At 37.1% G+C, this 23,381-nt stretch overlaps 1 protein-coding gene across 3 annotated transcripts in view; it reads left to right on the plus strand.

Moving 5' to 3' along the window:
• The window catches only part of PDSS2 (decaprenyl diphosphate synthase subunit 2), a 254,894-nt gene that overhangs the window by 101,797 nt on the left and 129,716 nt on the right, over nt 1–23,381 (plus strand). For 2 of the 3 annotated variants that reach the window (XM_060030146.1, XM_060030147.1), the window contains exon 2: nt 1,183–1,317. The exons of the other annotated variant lie outside the window; for it this stretch is intronic. In XM_060030146.1, the coding sequence (XP_059886129.1) occupies nt 1,183–1,317 (135 nt within the window). The remainder of the gene's footprint in view (nt 1–1,182; nt 1,318–23,381) is intronic. 3 annotated transcript variants of the gene reach the window in all.

Genomic DNA, 23,381 nt, shown 5'->3' on the forward strand with positions numbered 1-23,381 from the left:
TTCGTGCCCCAGTCCGGGAAGATCCCACATGCCGCGGAGCGGCTGGGTCCGTGAGCCATGGCCGCTGAACCTGTGCATCCGGAGCCTGTGCTCCGCAACGGGAGAGGCCACAACAGTGAGAGGCCCGCGTACTGCAAAAAAAAAAAAAAAAAGAACCTACTGTATAGCACAGGGAAGTCTACTCAATACTTTGTAATGACCTATATGGCAATAGAACCTAAAAAATGTGGATATATGTATACGTATAACTGATTCACTTTGCTGTACAGCAGAAACAAACACAGCATTGTAAATCAACTATACTCCAATACAAATTAATAAAAAATTTTTTACCGTTTTCACCACATTCAAGAATTATATTTATGTTATTTATGTATACTTTAGTATAACCTATTTGATTAATGCTCATGAACATTGTTCTAAATATTAATTTATTATAATATGTTACCCATAGTTTTCTGTCTTTTTTCTTTTTTTAATGATGTCATTTAGTTCTTGTATGACAACCATTTGCAATACTTAAACAAACATATAATCTTAGAAAGTATTCCTGACCTTAGTTGTAGTAGAAATTATAAAAATTCAATCCTCATAGCAAAAAAATATTACATTCTATGTTAAAGACTAACATTGTCTAGAATGATTATTCTTTGCATAAAAAATAAGAAATGGCAAGATATTTGCCCATGGCATTCATTTCCATTTTACTTCTCAAATAAATTTTCTACCTGTGAAGACAGAAACCATTTTTTACCACTTGCCCTTACCAGCATCATCGCCACATAATACCACTTCATCCAAGCCATACAATTTGTATTTCACCTGCTGTCAACTACCACAGAACAGTTTAAAACTATGGGTTCCTCTCATTATCAGAGCAAATGGTTAAGATTGCGTAGTAGGGTATAGACAGTGGGAAAACCCAGAAAGAGGAGGAAGCCAAATCATTAGGCCTCACAATTTTCAGATTGTTACTTTCAAAACCAGCCATGGGTTTCTCTAGTTGTTTCCTGAACTTGTTGCTTCCTCCTGTTAACTCTTTCTTCCACCAATCCTATTTCTTTTCAACAAGTCACATTGTCTGATTTTGGAAGCATGGGTGTATTTGCAGCAATTCTCTAATTTGATCTGACTGATTTTGTGAGGGTGTGTTAATCCTCTTCTTTCTTTACTTGTTGACAGGGGCCTTGTACACGACAGCCAGAATAACCTCCAGTTGAGGGGCTTGGTGGTGCTACTTATTTCTAAGGCAGCTGGGCCCAGCAGTGTGAATGCTTCATGTCAGAGCTATGACATGGTCAGTGGTATCTATTCATGGTAAGAAGAAATTTTGACATTGCTCTCTAAAGCGTGTTTTCTTACAGTGGTCAGTAGAAATCAGTTTAGTTTTTTGTCATTCTCTGATTCAAAGATAGATTAAAATATTTTGTTAAGTTAAAACATGGATTTTTATTATTCTTAACAAATCTAATAGGCTTAGCTGCTTTCTTTGTATGTAACTCTGGTAAATTTTGTGTCTAATATTTCTCATTTCTGCCTTGAGCATTTAAACATTCCTATTGAACACTACTCTCCTGCTCCATCATGGTATCATTGTATTTCTGTAGAGAACTCTATGTCATTTAGTCCAGGATTCATGATTTTTAAACCTACTCAATATGATAACTTAGTTGTGTATATAATAATTACAACTACCATTTTAGGAGATGTCTACTTCAGTGCTATATCATTTATTTTATTTTGCTTATTTTTATGGTGAAGAGGTTTTTATTAAAGTGACTGGAATAAGAAACTTTTACATATCACACATTTAGATTAAAAAAATTAATTTATGAGTACATATCAGTCATTTTTGCTGCATATAAAACAAACTTTAAATTTTCAGTTTTGCTTTTTTAAATGACAGCATGTTTTTTAGTAATAATATATCAAATCTTAGCAGTATACTTGACACTGTGTTAAAAGCCTGTATGGAAGTAATAGTCTGCAAGTGGACATGGGCACCTGAAATTAAAACCACCCAGAAACACGGGTGACAGGAAAATTTTCCTCACAAAAAGAAGTATTTCTAGAAACTTTGGCTTACGGTTAATATATCTTTTATTTATTTACTGTAAAAACAAATCCACATCTTAGATTTTTTAAAAATTCCTGGTAGTCTTACCCATAAATGTTTTTTTTCTTCTGTAATATTTAAAGATGACTAGCTTGCCTGCTGTGAAGTCCAGTGACCTTCATTAACATGCAAGCAAAGATTATCACTGTTGGGGTTACAAATGGCCTCTCCTCTAGCCAGGGTAATTTTGCAGAGCTTTTACCATTGATCCACGTAAGTGTCTTCACTAGAAGAAATATCTTGGGATCATTTTCAGTTCCTGTTCACTCTGAGATAATTTATATTTATTTAGTGCTTTGTAGGTTACTGATCATTTTAATGACAGTTATCCCATTTGATCCTTACAACAATTCCATAGGTAAGAATTGTCGTTATACTTATTTTACTCTTGAGAAAACTGAGTTTCAGAAACCTTGAGATGTTTTTCAAGGTGACATGACTAGCAAATGAGGAAAAGTTCAGGCTCTAACTATAGTTCTCTTTCTTCCAAATCTCATGTTTTGTTGGTTTTTTTTTCTTCTTAATTTTATTCGGCTTTTCTAGTCTGATTCAAAAAATGTATTTCACTTGTAGATTAGACTAGCCATTAAATTAGTATACCAAAAAAGGTCTTCCCTTAAGTATGTCTAGGAAAACTTATGAACGGACAGTAACTTGGCAAATCTTCAATACATCTATCTACATCCTTCCCCAACCTGTTTTAATTGGAGCTCAAAATTTTACCCTGTAAATTTTGTAGAAAAGCTGTTGGCTGAGTTCAGTTGAAATAATTAGAGAAAATACATAAACATCTACAATGAATACTAATAACCTGTTAGTCCCCGGAAAGGAATTAGACCTCACATCACCTTGTAACCATGTATCTGTTTCCTGTTTGGAACTCCATTGATTTTTCAGTCTCCGACTTTAACCGTTTTATTGGTCAGTCATCTGCTCTTTTTTTAAATTTATTTATTTATTCTTGGCTGAGTTGGGTCTTCGTTGCTGTACGTGGCTTTTCTCTAGTTGCAGTGAGCAGGGGCTGCTCTTTGTTGCGGTGCGCAGGCTTCTCATTGTGGTGACTTGTCTTTGTTGTGGAGCACAGGCTCTAGGTGCCTGGGCTTCAGTCGTTGTGGGATGTGGGCTCAGTAGTTGTGGCGCACGGGCTTAGTTGCTCCGCGGCATGTGGAATCTTCCCGGACCAGGGCTCGAACCCATGTTCCCTGCATTGGCAGGTGAATTCTTAACCACTGTACCACCAGGGAAGTCCATGGTCAGTCATCTGCTCTTGCATTTGGGTAGCCATACACACCTCTAATGAATACCAGCTATGGTTTACTATCACTAATCCTAAACTAACACTTGGAAGTATTCGACACATGATAGGTATTCAGTAAATATTTATTGCATAAATGAATAGTCCCCATTTTATAGAAAAAGAAACTAATGCTGAGATTAAGACTTGTCTAAAATCCTCTAGGTAGAAAGTGATGGAGTTAGAATTTAAATATAAAGTGTATTTCTTTCTACTATGCAGATGCTGTTACCTTTATTGTATGTACACAGTGCACTGTGTTGTGACCTTGTGTTTCCAATTTCTTATTTAGCCTCTAAGAAATAGCTGCATTGCCTTCTGATCCTTTACAGGAACATAATGCATTTGGTAGATAGCCGTTGTAATATGAGCAATTGTAAAAGAACTCTGCAAAAGAGTAGGTGGTACATTATGAATATAAAATTTTTCCAAATGGCGTAAATGGGTTTCATACCCAAGTGTATAGAATCCACAGTTACATTTAGGGAATAATCCTGGTTTGTGGTTCCAGGCTGTTTTTCTGTAATCAAACTTTATCTAGTAAGTCATTGCTGATGCTTGGGTGTTCTACACACTGGTTAATGTGAAAATGTAATTTGGCATACTACTACGAGAAACCATTCATTTGTTTCTCTATCCCTGAAGTCATTTGTTTGGCTCCTGCTAGCTTAATTGTTCAAGTGTAACTTTTGCTGGAGGCTTGTATCTATAATGCCACAGTGAATTATTTAACATTTGAGGGAAGTACTGATTTGGGAGCTTTTAAATTCACCTCTTAACCACTGGGATTTACATTGTTGGTTGGTGTTTTTCCTCATAAACTTGACTTTGATGTCAGTTAATGGAACCTGAGTAAATTACCTAAGGGAACAAAAGTGAGTTAGGTGACCTGTTTTGTTTGGCCTAAGGATATAACTGCTGGATATATCTTGTGGATGTGTCTTGTGAACTTATCACATAATGGCCAAGAGAGGCAGAATTTAGGCTAAAATCTAATAACTGCATTTTGAAAAACAGGTGAGTCACATTTATAAAAATGCACTGTAAACATCTACCATAACCTTTTTCAAACAAGACCATGGACTTTAGGTTTATTCCACCAACTCTGACTTTAAAAATTGGTTACAAAGGTGATCAGGCAAAAAAAAGTATTACTGAATTTACAAGCATCCCTAGCCACAACTGGGAAAATGTTTATAACTTATTCTTAATGATAGGATGTTTATATTTTGTGTACAAAAGATAGATCATGTAATATATAATACATAGCATAACAAAGTATAGACTTCTCTAGTGTTACATGATTATTACATTTAAAGAAATGCAGGTGAATTTTGTGACTAATGGTTCAGTTTTCTCAGTTGGTTTAGGAAGAACTGACTCAAATATTTCTTATCTAACTAGCAATTATAAACAGGCCACAAATTTTCACTCTACCTTCATTCCCTGAAATTTCCTACCACCTCTTGTTAACTGTATTAGAAGCGATTAAAACAAGTTTGCCAAGCACATTTTCTTTTCTTCCTGAGTATTCAGCTAGACTACGTTTCCCAGCCTTCCTTTGCAGTTGGCTGGGCCGTATGAATGAGATCTAGCCAATAAAATAAAAGCATAAATGAAATTTACAATTTCCTGACCATAAAAATCTTACATTTGCAGTATACCTTAAGCAGGTGATTTTGGAAGTGACCAATTCAAGATGAAAGGTACTTGCACCCCTTGGAGGAGAGCCACCTGTCCATCAGGAATATCCATGTTGACTTGATGTGTGAGAGGAAAAATCTATTTGTTCAACCACTTAAACTTTAGGGTTTATCTGTTAATAACAGTGGCACCTTCATTAATATTTTGCTGTTTCTGTCACCCAGTTATCCCAGTGAATTTGGTAATCCTTGGTTACTCCCACTCTTTTATCTTCTGTGTCTAATAAACCACCAACTCACAAGTTTCTCCAGGTCTCTTTTTCTTTCAGTTAACTTTCCACTCTCCCGTTACAGGCCTTTGTTACTTCATGTTTATTTATTTATTTTAATTAATTTATTTATTTATTTATTTATTTTATTTTTGGCTGCGTTGGGTCTTCATTGCTGCGCGCGGGCTTTCTTTAGTTGCGGCGAGCGGGGGCTACTCTTTATTGCAGTGCGGGCTTCCCATTGCGGTGGCTTCTCCTGTTGCGGAGCACAGGCTCTAGGTGCGCAGGCTTCCGTAGTTGTGGCACACAGGCTTAGTTGCTCCGTGGCATGTGGGATCTTCCCGGGCCAGGGCTCGAACCCATGTCCCCTGTGTTGGCAGGCGGATTCTTAACCACTGCACCACCGGGGAAGCCCTACTTCATGTTTAGATTTTATCAATAGTTGTCTGTTGGGTCTCTGTGTCTCTAGATGTTCCTCCTTCAATTTTTTCCTATTGGGTCTTGTTAAATTGAACACCCTGCTTTGATCACTCATTAAACAAACTCTTATTAAGCAATTACTGTGGTGTTCCAGGCACTATGCTTAGTGCAGGAGATACAAGCTGAATACTGTATAGTATTTACCCTCCGTGACCTTATTAGCATCAAGCCAGGGAACATACAAGTTTACAAACAACTGTAATATGATGCTATAGATACTGTAAGTAAAGTATAAACAGAATTCTTCGGAGCAATTAAATATGTTGGGAGAGGAAAGGAGAAAATTTCAGAAAAAGAGACCATTTGAACTTTACAAAATAGGGAATTTATAAGTGGGTTTTGAAGGTAACTAGGAGGTTGTCAGTTGGAGGAACGCAGGTAGTCAAGGGGTTTGGTAAAAGGTGGTTGCATTCTAGGCAAAGGAAGTAAGGAACAGACTGACCAAAAACATGTGGTCTGGTACATAGTACATAGCAGGGCCCACAGAGTGCTGACACTGTAGTGGGCACTCAGTACATAATTATTATATGAATGTATGAATTTACATAATAGAGACCAGGTTCATGTATATAGATGTTATGGATTGAATTGTGTCCCCCCCAAAATTCATATGTTGAAGTCCTAACCCCTCGTTCTCACAATGTGCCCTTATTTGGAGATAGGGTCTTTATTGATATAATCAAGTTAAAATGAGGTTATTAGAATGGATCCTAATTTAGTGTCCTTATTTTAAAAAAGGGGAAATTTGGACACAAACATGCATATACCAGCAGCACACCCTGTGAACATGAAAATGGTGTTTTTCAAGCCAAGGAGAGGGACCTAGAACAAGTTCTTCCCTCATAGTGCCGGCAAACTAATGTATTACAGAATACTGATGAGGAGACGGTGTAGAAAAGGAAGGTTGAAGTTGAGTTGTGAAGGGCCGAAGGAATTAGAGCTATATCCTGGAGAAACAGTGGGGAGCCATCCAAAAGGCAGCAGAATAGACTTGGAATCTGGAAACAGACTATATCACCTATTAGCTGTGCCTCAGATTTCAGCTCTCACATTTCAGAGAATGGTTTTAAGAATTAAATGAGTGAATAGAATAATGCATAGCATAGTAAGCATTCTCTAAGTGTTTATTCTTATTCATAGCTATTATAAAGGTCTTTAAGCAAAGGAGTCACATTAATATATCTGTGCTATAGAATGTAATTAGTTGAGAAGGTAACGCAGAGAGTTGAGGTTCAAGAGGTAGAGAGAACCAGCCAAGGAGTTATTGAAGCAGTCTAGGTGATGGCTGAGAGGGAAAACAGAGACGTGGAGAGGTTAAGGAGTCTTTACCTAAAACAAGAGGTTAGCAGTTGGCCAAGCCAGACTCAGACATAGACTCATTAGGTCCTTTGATCTCATGCCATTTTCTACCAACATTTCCCAATTTGTGCTTCATTTGGGATGAAGGTTTTGCTAGGTTGTCAGTGGGACAAAAGGTCCTGTGGTCAGATAAATTTGGGCATGCCAAAAGATTGCTTCATTTCATAAATCTGAAGAATTGTTAGGTATATGTGGCATGCATCACGAATCTTTAAGAAGAGATATTGTTTCCCAGTTATTTTACTCTAAAACCCTGTAACCCTTTTAATCTTTGCCAATCTGACAGGGGGAAACTATGATTTTTCTTTTTTTTTGACTGTCAGCAGTACATCTTGTAGAATGCTGCAAAACAGTTTGGTAAACGTTATTTTATGTTAGGGTACCTAACTTTGAACCCTAATGGGGACTCTGTGAGGCAGAAATAACAGTCACCAACCAGAAAACTGAGACTCAAAAAGATGAAGTAACTTTCTGAGATCCTACATTAAGTGATCAAGTAGGGGAAGAAGTATATCATGTTGGTTATAAATTGCCTTAGTTTAAATCTATCACTTATTTGCTATGTGACCCCAGACAAGTTAGGTCACCTGTCTGTACCTCATAGGTTTGTTGAGTGGATTAAAGCAGGTAATATGAATAAAACACTTAGAACAGTGCCTTGTGTGTAGACTGCACTTAACAAGTGTTGTCTATTATTGTTATTCCAGACCCCTGTCATGCTGCTTTATGTCCTTTATCAGATTTCTCACATGCTGCCACCTTCTTCTTGCCCACCGTTCTCTGTCTCAGTTTGCTAGAGATAAATTGTGATAAGTAGAACATGCAAGAATGAAAAAGTATTAAATGAGTCAGGGGTAAAGTGATTGTTATTTTCGCCTTTTAGATGGTCTGTTGGCTTGGGTACATGTGGGTACTGGCGAATTTTAAAGCATGCCAAGTCTATGTGTAAAACAAGTACTTTTATCTTACTACTTATTTGGCTTCTGAGTGGCAGGTGAGCTGATGAATAGGAATAAAATTATGGACTGATCTTTTTCTGTATTTATTTGTAGTGCTGATAAAAGAAGACTCTGTGCTCTATGTGCCATTAAACACAGTTCAGATGATCTGTTTTCTTCATATTAGCCCAGCATTCAGCATGTTCCTAGCACATGGATGACAGTCAATGACTATTTGGTTACAGCTGAATAATAATATCTATTATTATTGTTGTTATTATTATTTAATCTTGAAGCAAGGAAGACCTTTCTAAAATGTTTCAACACTCTGGACCTATAAACAAAAAGATTAACACATTTGACTTCATTAAAAAAGAATTCTTCAAAGGAAAATAATTCCCATAAAGTCCAAAGATAAGTGCCAAAATTATAAAAATATTTGCAGCATACATGACAAGGGACCGAGTTTTAATTAAAAAAATCTGTTGGAGATCTTATGAATCAGGAAGAAGATAGTACAACACAGACATGGGCAAAAGACATGAACAGGCTGTTCAGTGAAGAAAACTCATAGATGGTTAGTAAACAAAAGGGGGAAAAGGCTGGACCTCATCATACAGGGCAAATTAAAAAAAAATCAGGGCCTCCCTGGTGGCGCAGTGGTTGAGAGTCCGCCTCCCGATGCAGGGGACACGAGTTCATGCCCCAGTCCGGGAAGATCCCACATGCCGCGGAGCGGCTAGGCCCGTGAGCCATGGCCGCTGAGCCTGCATGTCCGGAGCCTGTGCTCCGCAACGGGAAAGGCCACAACAGTGAGAGGCCCGCGTACCGCAAAAAAAAAAATAAAAAAATCATAGTTTCCCCCTATCAGATTGGCAAAGATTAAAAAGTTTGATACTCAGCATTTCTTGGCGAGGAAGAGGCACTTGAATGTTTTGTTAGTGGGGATGTTAATAGGTATAGTTGCTTAGAGAACAATTTGGTAATAGCAGTAAATTTTATTTTAATCCAACTACCCTTTGATTTAGCAAAATTGTGTACTGATGTATTAGCATAAGTGCTCAAAGATGTATTTATAAGAATGCTCTTTGCAGTATACTTTGCAAGAACAACAGCAACAAAGGAAACAACCAAAATGTCCACCAAGAGGGCACACGTTATGTTATTCATGCAGGGGAGTATCAATGGATCGTTTAAAAGAACTAAGGAGATCGGTATGTGCTGATCTGGAAAGGGCTCAAGGAACAAGTAAGAAAAGCAAGACTGGAAAACGTATTATAGTTTGATCCTCTTGGGGCTTGACTGGGTGGGCAGTGGATTTTTATTTGCATGAAAAATATCTCAAAGGAGACACAAAGAGCTGTTAATAGTGGTCACCTCTGGGGAGCGGCAGCTGTGGAGGGAAACGGGATGAAAGACTTTGTTCATTCTTTGTCCTCTTGAGTGGGCTGAATTATTTTTAATTTATACATGTTTATTTAAGTACTTCTTAAAAATTAGTAAAAATTTTTGTTGAGTGTTGGTAGTTAGCTTAGAAATTCTATCCTACTATTAAAATGAGGGCCTTAGAGGCCCTGAGCTGACTTAAACTTTTATCTTTTGCCCTCTTTGACAGGGTCAGATATCCTATGAAAATGCATAAACTCTAGGTGCTTTTTAAATAAAGAAAGCAGGAGTGAAGCAAAATGCTATCTTTTGATTACCTTTCTTAGGTTTACCATCCATGTTAAAATGGACACTATCAATTTCTCGGTAACTGTGCTAATTCTAGCTCAGTGTATCATTCAATTGATTAAGATTAAATTAATGACTAAGGTTAAACATGCTAAGGTGATTGTTGGGCTTAAAGGACTAATCAGAAGAAAGGCATTATAAACATAACTAAGTTAATGTAGAAAACATCTTCTAATCAAATTACTGACCTTAACATTACTTTCTCCTCTAAGTGAAAATTGGTCATGCTTGGTGTGCTGTTAGAGGAAGTGGTGGTAGAATACTCAGAGACCTATATAATTTACAAAGACAAGTGGAGAATATAAAAGCTGTGAAAGAGGCAAGTCTTTTTTTAAAAAAAAATAAATCTTTAAATTTAGGGAATTGGACTAGGTCTTAGCTGCAAATTTATGGTTCATAATTTATCATTTTTAATGTGGTACTAATTAGCTTCTGATGACTTCTAATTATAGTAACAATAGGCTGTGACTATCAATCCTCACCTTCACACTGCATATTAGAATTTGTCTGGCACTTAAAAATGCCAAACAGAATTAACAAACCATATTTCCCTTGGTGATTGACCAAATCAGAAAGCACCATAAGAAATGACACTTAAGTAGGAACGTGTTGATTATATTATTGTTTTAGGGCTCAGTTTTATTAATGTGAAATAATTAATATTGAAATAGATAGCATTTTAAAAGTTATGGTTATTTTATTTTAAGATGGCATGCGTAGGGGACTTCCCCAGTGGTCCAGTGGTAAAGAATCCGCCTTCCAATGCAGGGGACGCGGGTTTGATCCCTGGTCCCACATGCTGCGGAGCAACTAAGCCTGCGCACCACAACTACTGAGCTTGCGCACCTCATTGAGAGAGCCCGCGTGCTGCAAACTACAGAACCCACACTCTCTGGAGCCCACACACCACAACTAGAGAGAGAAAACCCACACGCCACAACTAGAGAGAAGCCCAAGAGCTGCAATGAAGAGCCCATGCACTACAGTGAAAGAAAAGATCCCGCATGCCTCATCAAAGATCCCGCGTGCTGCAACTAAGACCCAGTGCAGCCAAAAAAAACCCCAAACAAACAAAATAAACAAATGGCATGTGTAAATGCATAGGAAAAAGTCTGGAAGAAACTTCACCCACCTGATGATACCTGTGGTTGGAGGAAGTGGGGAGGGGGAATGGTTTGGAAACAGGTATAGGGGATAGTCAAAGGGAACTTTATTTGTAATATTTCTTTTTTTAAATAAAGAAAATTCAATTAAAATAAACTTGAAAATTAAAAGAAAGTTATATTTCATACTTATAAAGCAATAACAACCTATTTAAGAAATGTATCTTTTTGTACTACAAGAACCTCGAAAAGGAGGAATTGACAGTGATTTTAAATGATTATGCTGGGTTTCCCTGGTGACGCAGTGGTTAAGAATCTGCCTGCCAATGCAGGGGACACGGGTTCAAGCCCTGGTCTGGGAAGATCCCACATGACACAGAGCAACTAAGCCTGTGAGCCACAACTACTGAACCTGCGTTCTAGAGCCCATGAGCCACAACTGCTGAAGCCCACGTACCTAGAGCCCATGCTCTGCAACAAGAGAAGCCACTGCAATGAGAAGCCTGCGCACCGTGACGAAGAGTCGCCCCCACTCATTGCAACTAGAGAGAGCCTGCGCGCAGCAGCGAAGACCCAACGCAGCCAAAAATAAATAAATAGATATTTTTAAAAAGCAACATGAAGACTTTAAAAAAATAAAATGATTATGCTGAATAATTGAATTCAGAGTAGGCTATTGAAGATAATTTCCTAAAGATATCTCAGCTCCTTTTCAGAGAGATCCCAAGAGATGAAAGCATGTGCAGTTTGATTACACATTCCTATTGATTGTGTTCCATTTACAACAAAAAAAATAAACTCCAGGTACAAATCTAGCAATATTACTAATTAATTACAACCAGTACTTATTTTCTTCATTAACTTTTTATTGTTATTTTTCAACCTACACAGCATGCACAAATGCAGCAATTATATGTTGAGTAAGAAAGGGGAAGACTCTTTGTTCCATGTACTGTACATCAGAAGTCTTTACTTCACCAGAGCTGTTGGAAAAACACAAAATAGGAACAGCCTCTTACAAAACAAGTATAATTCACCACAAAAAATAGGTGGGCTCAGTTACTAATCTACTCAGCTGAGAGTTAATCGTATATAAATATCTTGGTACAGATTAGCCTGCCTGACTATATCACAACAAAAAACAAGCTGCATAAATTGTTTTGTCAATAGTGAAAAAGTTTAAGTCTTTTACTTAAAGAAGGGCTGTATGTTGACTAGTAAGAAGCCACAGTCAAAGGCATTGTCCAGTGTCTAATTCTGAATTTTAAACTGTGCTTAATTCTTGACATTCACTGTAGTAAAATGTTAGTTCTGTTAGAAGAATTGCAGTCATTTAAAATGTCTAATGACAGAGTTTACTTAATAGCTTCATGACATAATGTTATATCCTTTGAACCCAAACTCAAGGCACCCCCAGTGGTAAACAGTGTGATATAAAAGAGACTTGGGTAAAGGGCCAGAGATCTGGGTTCTTGTCTCAAATCTGTAACTGATTATTTATTTGATCTTAAGCAAGTCACTAATCATGCTGTGTGATTACTCATCTATAAGGCAGATAGGGATAAAATGGACTTTAAGTCACAGAGCTTAATGGGCATATATCCAGCGAGGTTCAAGTAGCCTGTGGTCCAATATAGCACATCCTGACCACCTCCTCTCTGCAAGGCACAGGGCTAAGTGTTGAAGGAAATGCAAATATTAATAAGAAATAGTCTTTGACCTCCAGTGACAGTAGTCTTTGACCTCCAATTTATGACACTATTGACACTATTGATGCAATTTCATTTCTAGAACTCTGTTTTTGGAGCTTAATTTCTAGAGCTGTAACCATATTCACTCTTGGGTCCACAATCCACCCATGTCTACTCACAGCCATTTGTTTGATTAAAGACAGTCCTTAATACCCTTCACCTAAGATGCTAGGAGAAACTGGCATCTACAGGTGGCTTAGTGCCCAAGGAGCTCCTTCTTCGCTATCCTCTTCTTCTTGCTCTTGGACTGGGTAGCTGGGTGGCAATGGTAATAGAGGCAAAGAGAGAAGATTCTCAGGTTGGTTATCTCTAACCCTGTAATCCTTCTTCTCTATAGTCAGTGGCATATTGAGTGTCCATTTTCTATTATTAAGATTGCCCTATTCCCTTCTATTCTGCTCAACTTTTTAAGTGGAATAAAATATCCTTAATTTTTCAATAGTATCCCATTCCCTACAGGATTAAATCCGAATTCCTTAACAGCAGCAGTTACTTCCTAGCAGCCCTAGAGTAGAAGTGATGGAGGTAAAAATAAAAGCATGATTGTGATTTTTCTTTGCCCACCAAGAAAAAGGTATGTGCAAAAGAATGGTTGTTGACCTAATAGAACTGTTTAGGCTCAATCAGGAAGGAAGGCTGAGGGAGTCCAAAATTAGGTAAAAAATAGTGATCAAGGATTGGAGGTCATGAAGATTCATATTTTAGGGGGAAAAGTAATAATTCAGTGAGAGAACTGAGAGATTAGGAGGTCATAGATAGAAAGCAGTATATGTGAATTGAAGATTTCAGAAGTAGAACAGCTCTAAATGATAAGTTCCAGTTGTTCCTGAGAGTGGGGTTGACAGCATTTGAATTGAGTAGATTGAGAAACTACAGGTGGGCAGTTCACGTGATTGAAGTCAACCAAGAGAACAGAACTAAGCGAAGTGCTGAGGACTCCAGTGAATGCAGGGTGACAGAGAAGAGAGTGGTGGCAAGTAGAGCTGCTGCAAAGGAGCAGTGGTCTCTCAAGACAGTGCAGAAACAAAGCACCAGTCCCACCTCTCAACTCTTCAGTTTGTGGCTTGTAGGAAGTTAAGTATATCCACTCACAAAGATACAGGGATATTGGTACCCCAGGAAAAGCTCTGGCTCAATTAGAGCCAGAACCTAGAGCGACTGTTCTGTGAATTTTTAGAACACTTAACACATTGTTTTGTAATGACTGATTTATGTATATGTTTCCCCACTAGATAGTACCTTCTAGAGGTCAGGGCCTATGTTTTAGCCATCTTCCAACTCAACACCTCTCCAACCACTGAGCCTTTTATTACATTTTGTACCTTTGAGGCACTTTTTATCTATTTTTTAGTAATTTGTATACCTATCTTATCACTCATTGACTCATTCATTCAACAAACATTTGTTGGGCACCTGCTATGTGCAAATCTATGATAATTATAGAAAAATAATCACTATAGCTAACACATATCGAATTTTCTATATGTCTGGTACTGTTCCCTGTGCTTTATAAATGTTAACTCATTTAATCCTTACAATATTGGTTAACAAAAAAATCACTTTTCTTGGGAAACAGGCTTAGAGAAATTTAATAACCTGACAAAGTTGGTAGTGTAAATAAATGGCAGAGTTGGAATTCAGACCCCATTTGACCATGGAATTCGCGCTCTTTCCATTACTGTAGACGCCTCTGAATTAGAGTGCCCTAAATATACAGTTGCTCCTCAGTATCCCCGTGGGGTTGGTTCCAGGAGCCCCCGTGGATACCAAAATCCACTTTGATGCTCAAGTCCCTTATATACAATGGTATAGTACAATGAATACAGTCGGCTCTCTGCATCCACAGGTTTTCCATTTGTAGATTTAGCCAGCTCCACAGTTGGTTGAATCCATGGATGCGAAACCCAAGGATATGGGGGCCAACTGTACTTTCTTTTTCATCTTGACATCCTCAAGACTGAGCACAGATCTTTATGTTTGGTGGTATTGAATTGCATAGTGCTTAGAAACCAGGTTATAGACTTTTTTCTTTGGCCTCTAAAGCCCAAGCACTGTGGTGGGCACTCAGGTGCTCCATGAATTATTGTTGATTTATTCAGACAAAATTTGCTTTTGTTTAGACGTTGAATGTGGATCATGGTGTTCTATACAGTTTAAAAATAAAAACATTTAGGTTTGTAGGCTATACCTCTTTTATTGCACATTTCCTTTACTCTTTTATCTATTGGGAATACAGATATCTGTATGTTTTCTTTGATACAGAAACCATGTTTTTAAATAGACCTGCCCCACATAGATGTTCTGTCTAATGGACTTCCCCTATAGACAAAAAACAAAGTGTACTTCATTTGTCATTAGTCCTGAAATGCTCAGTGCTATAAATTTTGGTATTAAAAACCATTACATTCATACTCACTGGAGACACGTTTTCAAGGAAATACTTGGATAATTATGCACCTACAAGATTTGCTGCCGTCCATGGGTAATTTACATTCTGCAGTAATATGGAGCTTCTATTACCCTACTATAATTACAATGAATAACTTACATATTCATTGCAAATAATGATGTAACGGATTTTTAGAGTCTATGCATAAGAGAACCAACAAACTGAGACGCAAAACAAGTTTCCACCCCTTCTTTCCAAAGCTGTAGTTAATCACTTGAACCCTATCCAATATAGTAGAAAGCTGGCAGACTTCTCTTTGCAGCAGGCTGTGTAATGTAAAAATGTTTATAATTTACAGCTTATTATGCCATGCAAACGACTCACTTCTCACTCAGTGAAGGAGAGTGAGAAAATAGGGCTGCGAAATTACTTACCTCCCCTTTGTTAGTTGTTTTCTGGCAACAGCGGAAGGATACTTAGCACTTAAAATGCATCTCTATATTTAATTTTATATCATTCACTTCAGAACTTTAGAAATAGGAATTTACTTTTTATCTCTTTTTGTAGAGGCCAGAGCAATTTTAATTTAACAAAAACAAGCTGAAAAGTCCGTTGTCAGAGAATTTAAATGGAATAGTACTAAATTAAGAGGGTTTAAGTCAATTTATGGCTTCAATTTTGCAAAAGCTTTTTTTTTTTGACACACCTACAGTGTTTAATAGGCAACTTGTTATTTTTCAAAGGTACCTTATGCAAATTTTGTTTTATCTATACTGCTTTGGCTGGAAGTTAATCTTCCTCAGGAATACTTAGAAGGGTAGGCAAGGTAACATGGACCTCTCTGTAATCCACCCATTTTAGGTCCTTCCTTAGCATTTTCTAATTTTATTGGTTCCACTCTTAGATTCATAAAGCCCCTAAAGTCAGGTACTACATAGTCTTTTGTGGTTGCCATTCTCTCTGTGCCTAGTACACTACTGCAAGTTTATACTCAATAAATATGCCGCAGACCATGACCTCCATTTTGATGGGAAAGTAGCCCCTCTGTGAAGGACTAGGGCTCACTTTTAGGTTCTGTACCTTATAGATGAGCCTTCAGTGAGGGAACTTCCTAAGAGAGAAGTAAAAACCCAAGAACTGGTAACTAAAAGCCTTTTTCCTTCTAATTCTTCGGCTCTTGATGGAGGAAGAGCTTTCTATTTCGTTTACACTTCCCTGGAGTTAGAGGAAAAATTTATATGTAAATATTTAAAACATTTAAAGCAACATGTTTAATTGTTCCACTCTCCTATTTGTTTTAGAATTAATGTAGAAGCTGGGACGTTGTCACAGGAGAATTTCTTTGTTTTCTAATTCAAACCTTTTTTTCTTTTTTAAGTTAAACATTACAACAGCCTTAAAGTCATCTCTGATCGTGACAAAGCGAAAAATTGAGTGTAAGGATTTATTCTGTCTTTTTGGCTTCTTCCTCTTGAGTAAACAGAGACCTGAGATGTGCCAGAGCCCAGCTGTCTGGGTGCGAGGATGGGGTGCCCAGCACTGCTCTCCACTGACCTCTTCTGGCCTCCTGTTAGATGTGTTATTGAAGTGGACAGCTGCTGTCTCTTAGAATACCTTGGTGATAGGGGGTGGCCAAGGAAAAGTAGAGGGAAGTTAGCCAGCATAGACTCCGTGATGATAACCTCTCAGCCTTTTTACACTCAGGACTCCTTTTGCTGTTCTCCTGCCCTTCTGTAAAGGAGTCTGTTTACCAAACACACTTTATATGTAAAATAATGATTACTTGATTTTCCATTTTATCAGATATACTTGTAACTGGGTGCCTCATGACCAAGATGTAACCACTACTATCACATCTTATTAATGAGTACAGAACTAAAGGAAATTGATGTTTTTTATTAATAGATGTTCCTTTATCCAGGGGTGAATGAATGGCTTTCCTTAGACATTTTGGAAAGGGGAAGATAACTCACTTCTCTGAAGAATTCTTTCTGTGAAGAATCCTTAAAGATCTAGGAAATCCAGACAGGGAACCACTGACTTAGAGTGTATTATCAAGCAATAAGTGCTCAAATATTTTTGCTATACAAATGGTGATCGTTACTAATTTAGTGCCATTTTCAAATAGTAAAACATGAGCCCCTCTGTTACTGTTATAAATGATGAATCAGAAGCTTTTATTTGTACCCGTAGAATAGGAGTTAGAGATGTAACCCAAAGCCCTGTTGGTTTCCAAAACAGAATTCCTTTCTTTCCTAAAACTGGGAGGTCAGGAAATGTTTTAATCTATGTACTGTGTTTGGTTTGGTGATGCATAGTCATCACACCTAAAACTCAAACATCTTAACATTTTGAGATAAAATAGCAGGTTTGCTACACACAGAAAAAGGCTCTGTTTCTGAGTGCTTCATTAAAGTCTGTAATTCAGACTGTTATTGCTCTGCATTCCCCCCTCCCTTGTATTTGGTGCCTTTCTTTCTCAATTTATCATACTTCATCTCTTGTTACACTCTTGTCTCATGTTTTCCCCACATCTACTGGTTGTGCTTTTTATCTGTTATTGAATATCATCTAGTAATACCTAAACCATTTTAAACTCTAGAATAAGGCAGAGGTGAGAGCAAATGAATAAATTACAGTCCTTAGAATGGTGGGAAGAAAAGACATTGACAAAACAGCTGCTCCAGCAGGACCTCTGGATGCCCTCGTGAAGTGGGCCCCCCATGCTCTTCTCTCTGTGCACCTTCAACAGTCTCATTTTTGTTTTGTTCCTTGCAGCTCATAATTCCACATAGTAATGATGTGAACTTAGAGCAATAAATAATCAGTATGGGGCCCCATTGCTTTTTCCTTTTCTATAGTTTAACAATATGACTTCTTATTGTTGTATTACAATTACCATCTCATGATGCTCTGTACCTCTTGTGACTTCTGATGTTCTTCAGCTGGGGCTTTTCCTGACAGAAGAAAATTGAGCCAAGCAAAATTCAAAGTCAGGAATGATGCTGCAACCATTTACACAAAGCTGTATGTACATAATATGTACACAGTTATAGATATCATCTTACATATAGTTTTTAAAAATCTTTGGAATCTTTACTTATGTTTGTTCAACAGATGGATATCTTGGAAGGTCAAATACTACTGAATTGAAACACTATTTAGAAAGGGGGAATGACTGTTACATAAGAATCTAAATCAGCATAGATTTATAGGACCTAGTTTAGAAATACCATGATACTCAAAAAAGAGGATATCTGTTATGCTCTGGAAGAAATGAAGTATTACTATCATGATGCCACAATCCATTCAGGAGTTCATTATATCCTAGACCATAGCTATGTATAGAGGCTGTATTAGGACATAATGGCATTTCTGTTAAAAAAAAAAACAACAACAAATTTTTGTGGGTATCTGATTATACCTGAACTGTAGTGGGTACCATACCAAAAGAATTAAATAATTCTGTTCTCTTCCCTCTAAAAGTTTGCTATGTTTTACACATATTTCAAGAGTAGACACACATATATTAGACTATAGTATATTATAGCTCATACTTTTATCAGTTTAAGAGGAAAGACACAAGGATACTTCTCTCATTTGAGGGGATAAAGGACAATTAGAACAGCCAGTGAAATTCAAAATTTGGTCATGGCAAGTTATTCAATTGGACTTAGAGTTAACATTAGATGGATGATACCTTTATTCACTCTGAAATTTGATTAATCATACATGGACCTAACCAGGGAATGTTTTCCTTAAGATACCTTTTTTTTTTTTTAAACATGATCATTTAAACTTCCTAGACCTTCCTTGCTGACTTTATTTCATAAAGTCCGTCATTCCAGTGTTGGGATATTTTCCTCTAATTTGGATCGGCTTTTAAAAGAGATTCCTTAAAACTGTATTTTCTGATTCTCTGAGGTAAATGATCCCACTTCAGCACCCTCACTCCCCACTTCTCCACATTCTCTGTGCATTTCTCCCCCTCATTCTCTACTAGGTAGAATTATCCTTTTGGTCCCACTTTAGGTGTTACTTTCTTTGGGAACACTTCCCTTACTCCAGCAAGATTTGGGCTCCCCTGGCCCCCTGCGTGTATTTACTTCTTTGATAGCAGTTGTTGCCTAGGATTGAAATCATTTCACTTCCTGTCTGAATCCTTCACTGATCTGTGCATGAGCTTCTTAAGGACACAGTATAGTTTTCTGCCCCCATCTCCCCATTTTGGGATGAATTCTCAGAACCTGTCACACAGTTTGACATGTGGCAGGCACTAAATAAATGTTCATTAAATGAAAGCAAGAGATCTTTGAATATCCACTACAATTACAGTCTGTTAATAATAAAATATGGGGAAAGTATATTTGAAATATTATCCTTCTAACTATAATTAACTGTAATATTTTATTAACAACCAAGCAGGACTCTTCAAAAGATCTCTTTGCTACAACTGTTTACTCTGTTAGTAATTCAGATGCTACTAATCAGTTATCTGATGATTTAACAAAATCCATTAAGTAGCTATTTTTTAGTAGTATCTATTTTAGTTTTTGTTACCTACTCCAATATTTGCTTTTTTGACCAGCTCTTTCCAGCTATAATAGTTTTATCCAAATTTCCAATTTATTAAATATTAATAAATGTGGATTTGCCACAAAGATGAGAACCTAGGTTATCTTTTTAAGAAAATAAATACTTTATAGCAATAAGTGAATTTATTACCAAATTGTGCACAAAGGCAGTGTAAAAAAATGTTTAAAATAAGTTGATAGGTGAACAAAGCATTTCAAAGTATAGGTTGGTGCTTCTTCATTAACTTTAGTTTTGTGACTTTTGTCAGTTGATGTCACAACCTTAGTATTATTTTTTAAATAGTTTTTTTTTTTTAAGGGATACTTAATTAAGTAATGTGGTGTTTGCTTATTTCAGTCTGTCTTTGTTCCTGTCAAAGCTGTACTGCCAGGGCATTGCTTTTCTTTTCCCTTTTGTTAATATTCTGTGTTAGATAATGGTTTCGCAAATAATAGATTCCAAGGACCTTTGATCCACCATTACTGTAAAATAGAATGCAACTTAATTTTTTTCTGAGCATAATGGTTTTAACCTTGTATACTAATTTGACTGTGCTTGTGGGGGCAGATCCTTAAATGAGACACAAATGAAGGAAAAATTGCTAATGCTGCCACTGTATATCTAATGAGCACTGTGTAATAAACCATAACCTCTTCGACATTTCTCTGGAAAGCGGCGTGATTATTTTGGATGGCTAGCCCTTTGTGGATGGCTCATTACCATCTGGCATAATATGTATTGATAGAGACTGTAATTGTCAACTCCTATTTGACATGCTGTTTCTAATAAATATGGCTTACATCGCTGGAACCCACTAATGGTTATATGGGAAACTGTAATTAAAGAAAAAAATTTTATATATTTTAGGTTAAAAACATTGTATGTATATATATAAAATATCTCTGTAGAGGATTGTCTGCTCTCCTCTGCCCCCCAACCTCCCTTTGCAGCTTCTTGTCTTAGAGTATTTGAAGCTTCCCCCGAGGATTGGTGCTCTTTTTTTCAATACAGGACCAACATGTGACAGGTCCCGTGTGTGTGTGTGTGTGTGTGTGTGTGTGTGTGTGTGAGAGAGAGAGAGAGAGAGAGAGAGAGAGAGAGAGAGAGAGAGAGATTGATTTTCCTCCACACTTGAAAAAGACATCTCCATTGACAAAGAAGTGACAATATGCAAAGCTCCTAGGTATGTATAAGATCTGTAAGACTGTAGTTTATACTTCTGGGTTCAGCTCATGAAGTTAATGCTTTATAGCCAGGCAGTCTGATATTATTCACCTTTCCCATGGTTTTCTTTAACTTTATTTTTTCCTAACTTTATTCTCATTTTGGTATAAGAAATTTATATTCTTTGATAGAAAAAAATGATACCTGAGGAGCCAAATTACTATGAAATTATGAATCTCAAGGATATTAAAAACCCACAGAACACCTTACAGAATATTTAAGCTTGGAATAAAAATGTAAATTAAAGATTAGAATTGGGCCTGCCTCATGTTATAAAACAAATGTAGGCCTAGTCAGTTTATGTCTGAAAATGTAAAATTGGAGTTCTAAAGAATAATATTTTTGTTACCCATTGTATAATTGTAATATGCTCTGAACTTCAGACAAGGAAATGTACTCTTGATTTATATCCTATAGTTCATGGTCTTTATGAAATGGAATCCTCAGCATATAACACATGAAATCAGAACATGAACAAATGTTTATATTTCCTGGAGTAGGCCCAAAAAATCATGTGAAAACTTAGGCAGTTCTCAGGTTTCTTCTTAGCAATGTGAAGTTTGATATCATAATCTTCAAGCTAAGAAGATGGAGACCCATTTTCACCATTCTGGTGAAGAGAAGTAGGTGTTTGAGAGAGCGTGGCTCTGTATTCGTCCACCCATGTTTTGAATTGTGATTCTGTCCATTTTCTAGGCAAATTTCTTGATCTTTCTGAGCCCCAGTGTACTCATGTATAAAAATAGGAACAATACTACCTACCTAGCACAGCTGTTATAACAATCATTTGGAAAAACATATGAAGCACTTAATGTAGTACTCTTGGTACCTAGTAGGTACTCAGTAAATATTATACTTCTTTTTGCCCTTTTATTCTCCCTTCTTCCTTCCACCCCTCACAGATGACATTTCTAATCTAGTGCATTCTCTACTTTCTCAAGGATGTCCTGCCCATGAAACATGGAATTTTAATTTTGTTAGTTTATAATAGCTAATCCTTGTTAGTAGCCAGACGCTGTTCTAATTTTCCTACATGTATTAACTCACTGAATCCTCACAGCAACCTAAGAGATTATTATCATCCCCTTTTAACAGACAGAAAAGACTGAAGTACAGAGGTGAAGCAACTTGCCCAGAGTGATAGTGATGGAGCCAGGATTTGAACCCAGGCAGTCTAACTCCAGAGCCCAGACTCTTCAACTCAGCTACATTCGTCTGCAGTTTACCCTTTCTCATGTCACAAAGGGAAAGAGCAGGTTCTGGTAAGGTTCTAGAGAGGGCTGGTCTGCTTTTCTTTGTAAGGCTGAATTATCCTTAGAGGACAAAGCCAACGTAGCTGTCAGGGGTAGGCTGGGTATTTCTGGGGAGGATAGATGGTAAACTATGTGGAGAAAGAAGCAGCTATGCTATAGGATGCCAAGGAAAGGGGGAACTGAGTGACATCTATTCTTGTACTAGACCTGCCAGCAAATACCAAATGTTTGCAGTGCCCTGTATACTGTGCTGTTTCCTCAGCATGGAATGCCATTCCTACTTCTTTTCATCTGACTCTTACCTATTCCTTAAGACACAGCTTAGCTCTCATCTTCTCCAGAAAACCTTCCCTGATCCCCAGGCTAAGCTAAGTATCCCTTTTCTGGGCTCCCATAGCACACTGTGCATAAGACTATACAAATATTAGTGGTGATAGCAGTAATAGCTACCATGCACTGGGTACAGACCATGTGCCAGGCATGGTGTTGAAAGCACTTTACACATGTGATCTCATTCATGTCTCACAACAGTCTTAAAGGGTCAGTAGTGATAGATGAGGACAGTAAAGGTTGGGGGCATTAAATAATTTAGCCAGGATCATACAGCCGTAAGTGGCAGATCTGGGATTTAAACCAGGTCTTTCTTACTCCAAATTCATATTCTTAATAACTGCAGTGTATTTACCATGCTTTGTTGACATTATCTGCTTTTGTCTTTCACATAATCAGATTACAAACCCTTCAAGGAATGTACTGTGTTTTACTCATTTTTTTTTACCCTAGATCCTATCGAAATTGTGCTTTAAAGAAGAAAGAAACAGAATATTAAAACATGCTTATTTTTTTCTAAATGAACTTGAATTTTAAATGTGTTTTGTAATGAGCAAAGTTTAATGTAATTTTCTTTTGACTTTAATATATTATCAATCAGTAAAAACCATATACAGATATTGCTGGGTAGGTTACTCTAGATCTTGCTTTAGGATTTAAATCAAATATTATATGAATAAATGTTCATAATTGATAATTTAACATGATAAATATGCAACAAAAGGTAGTACCATAAAATTACTCAAGATATGCCATTAATAATATGATTCGAATAACTATAAAGTATTTGTAGAAATACAGAGAAATTGAACTGCGGCTATTAGCAGGGATTCAGAATGACAGCCATTTACCTTTAGCCCCCTGAGGAACAACCCAACATCCTGCCCTTTCCTCTCTGTGGGCACCAAAACTTCACCAGCAAT

The sequence above is a fragment of the Delphinus delphis genome, chromosome 14 (assembly GCF_949987515.2).
Source record: "Delphinus delphis chromosome 14, mDelDel1.2, whole genome shotgun sequence".
NCBI classification, from domain to species: domain Eukaryota; kingdom Metazoa; phylum Chordata; class Mammalia; order Artiodactyla; family Delphinidae; genus Delphinus; species Delphinus delphis.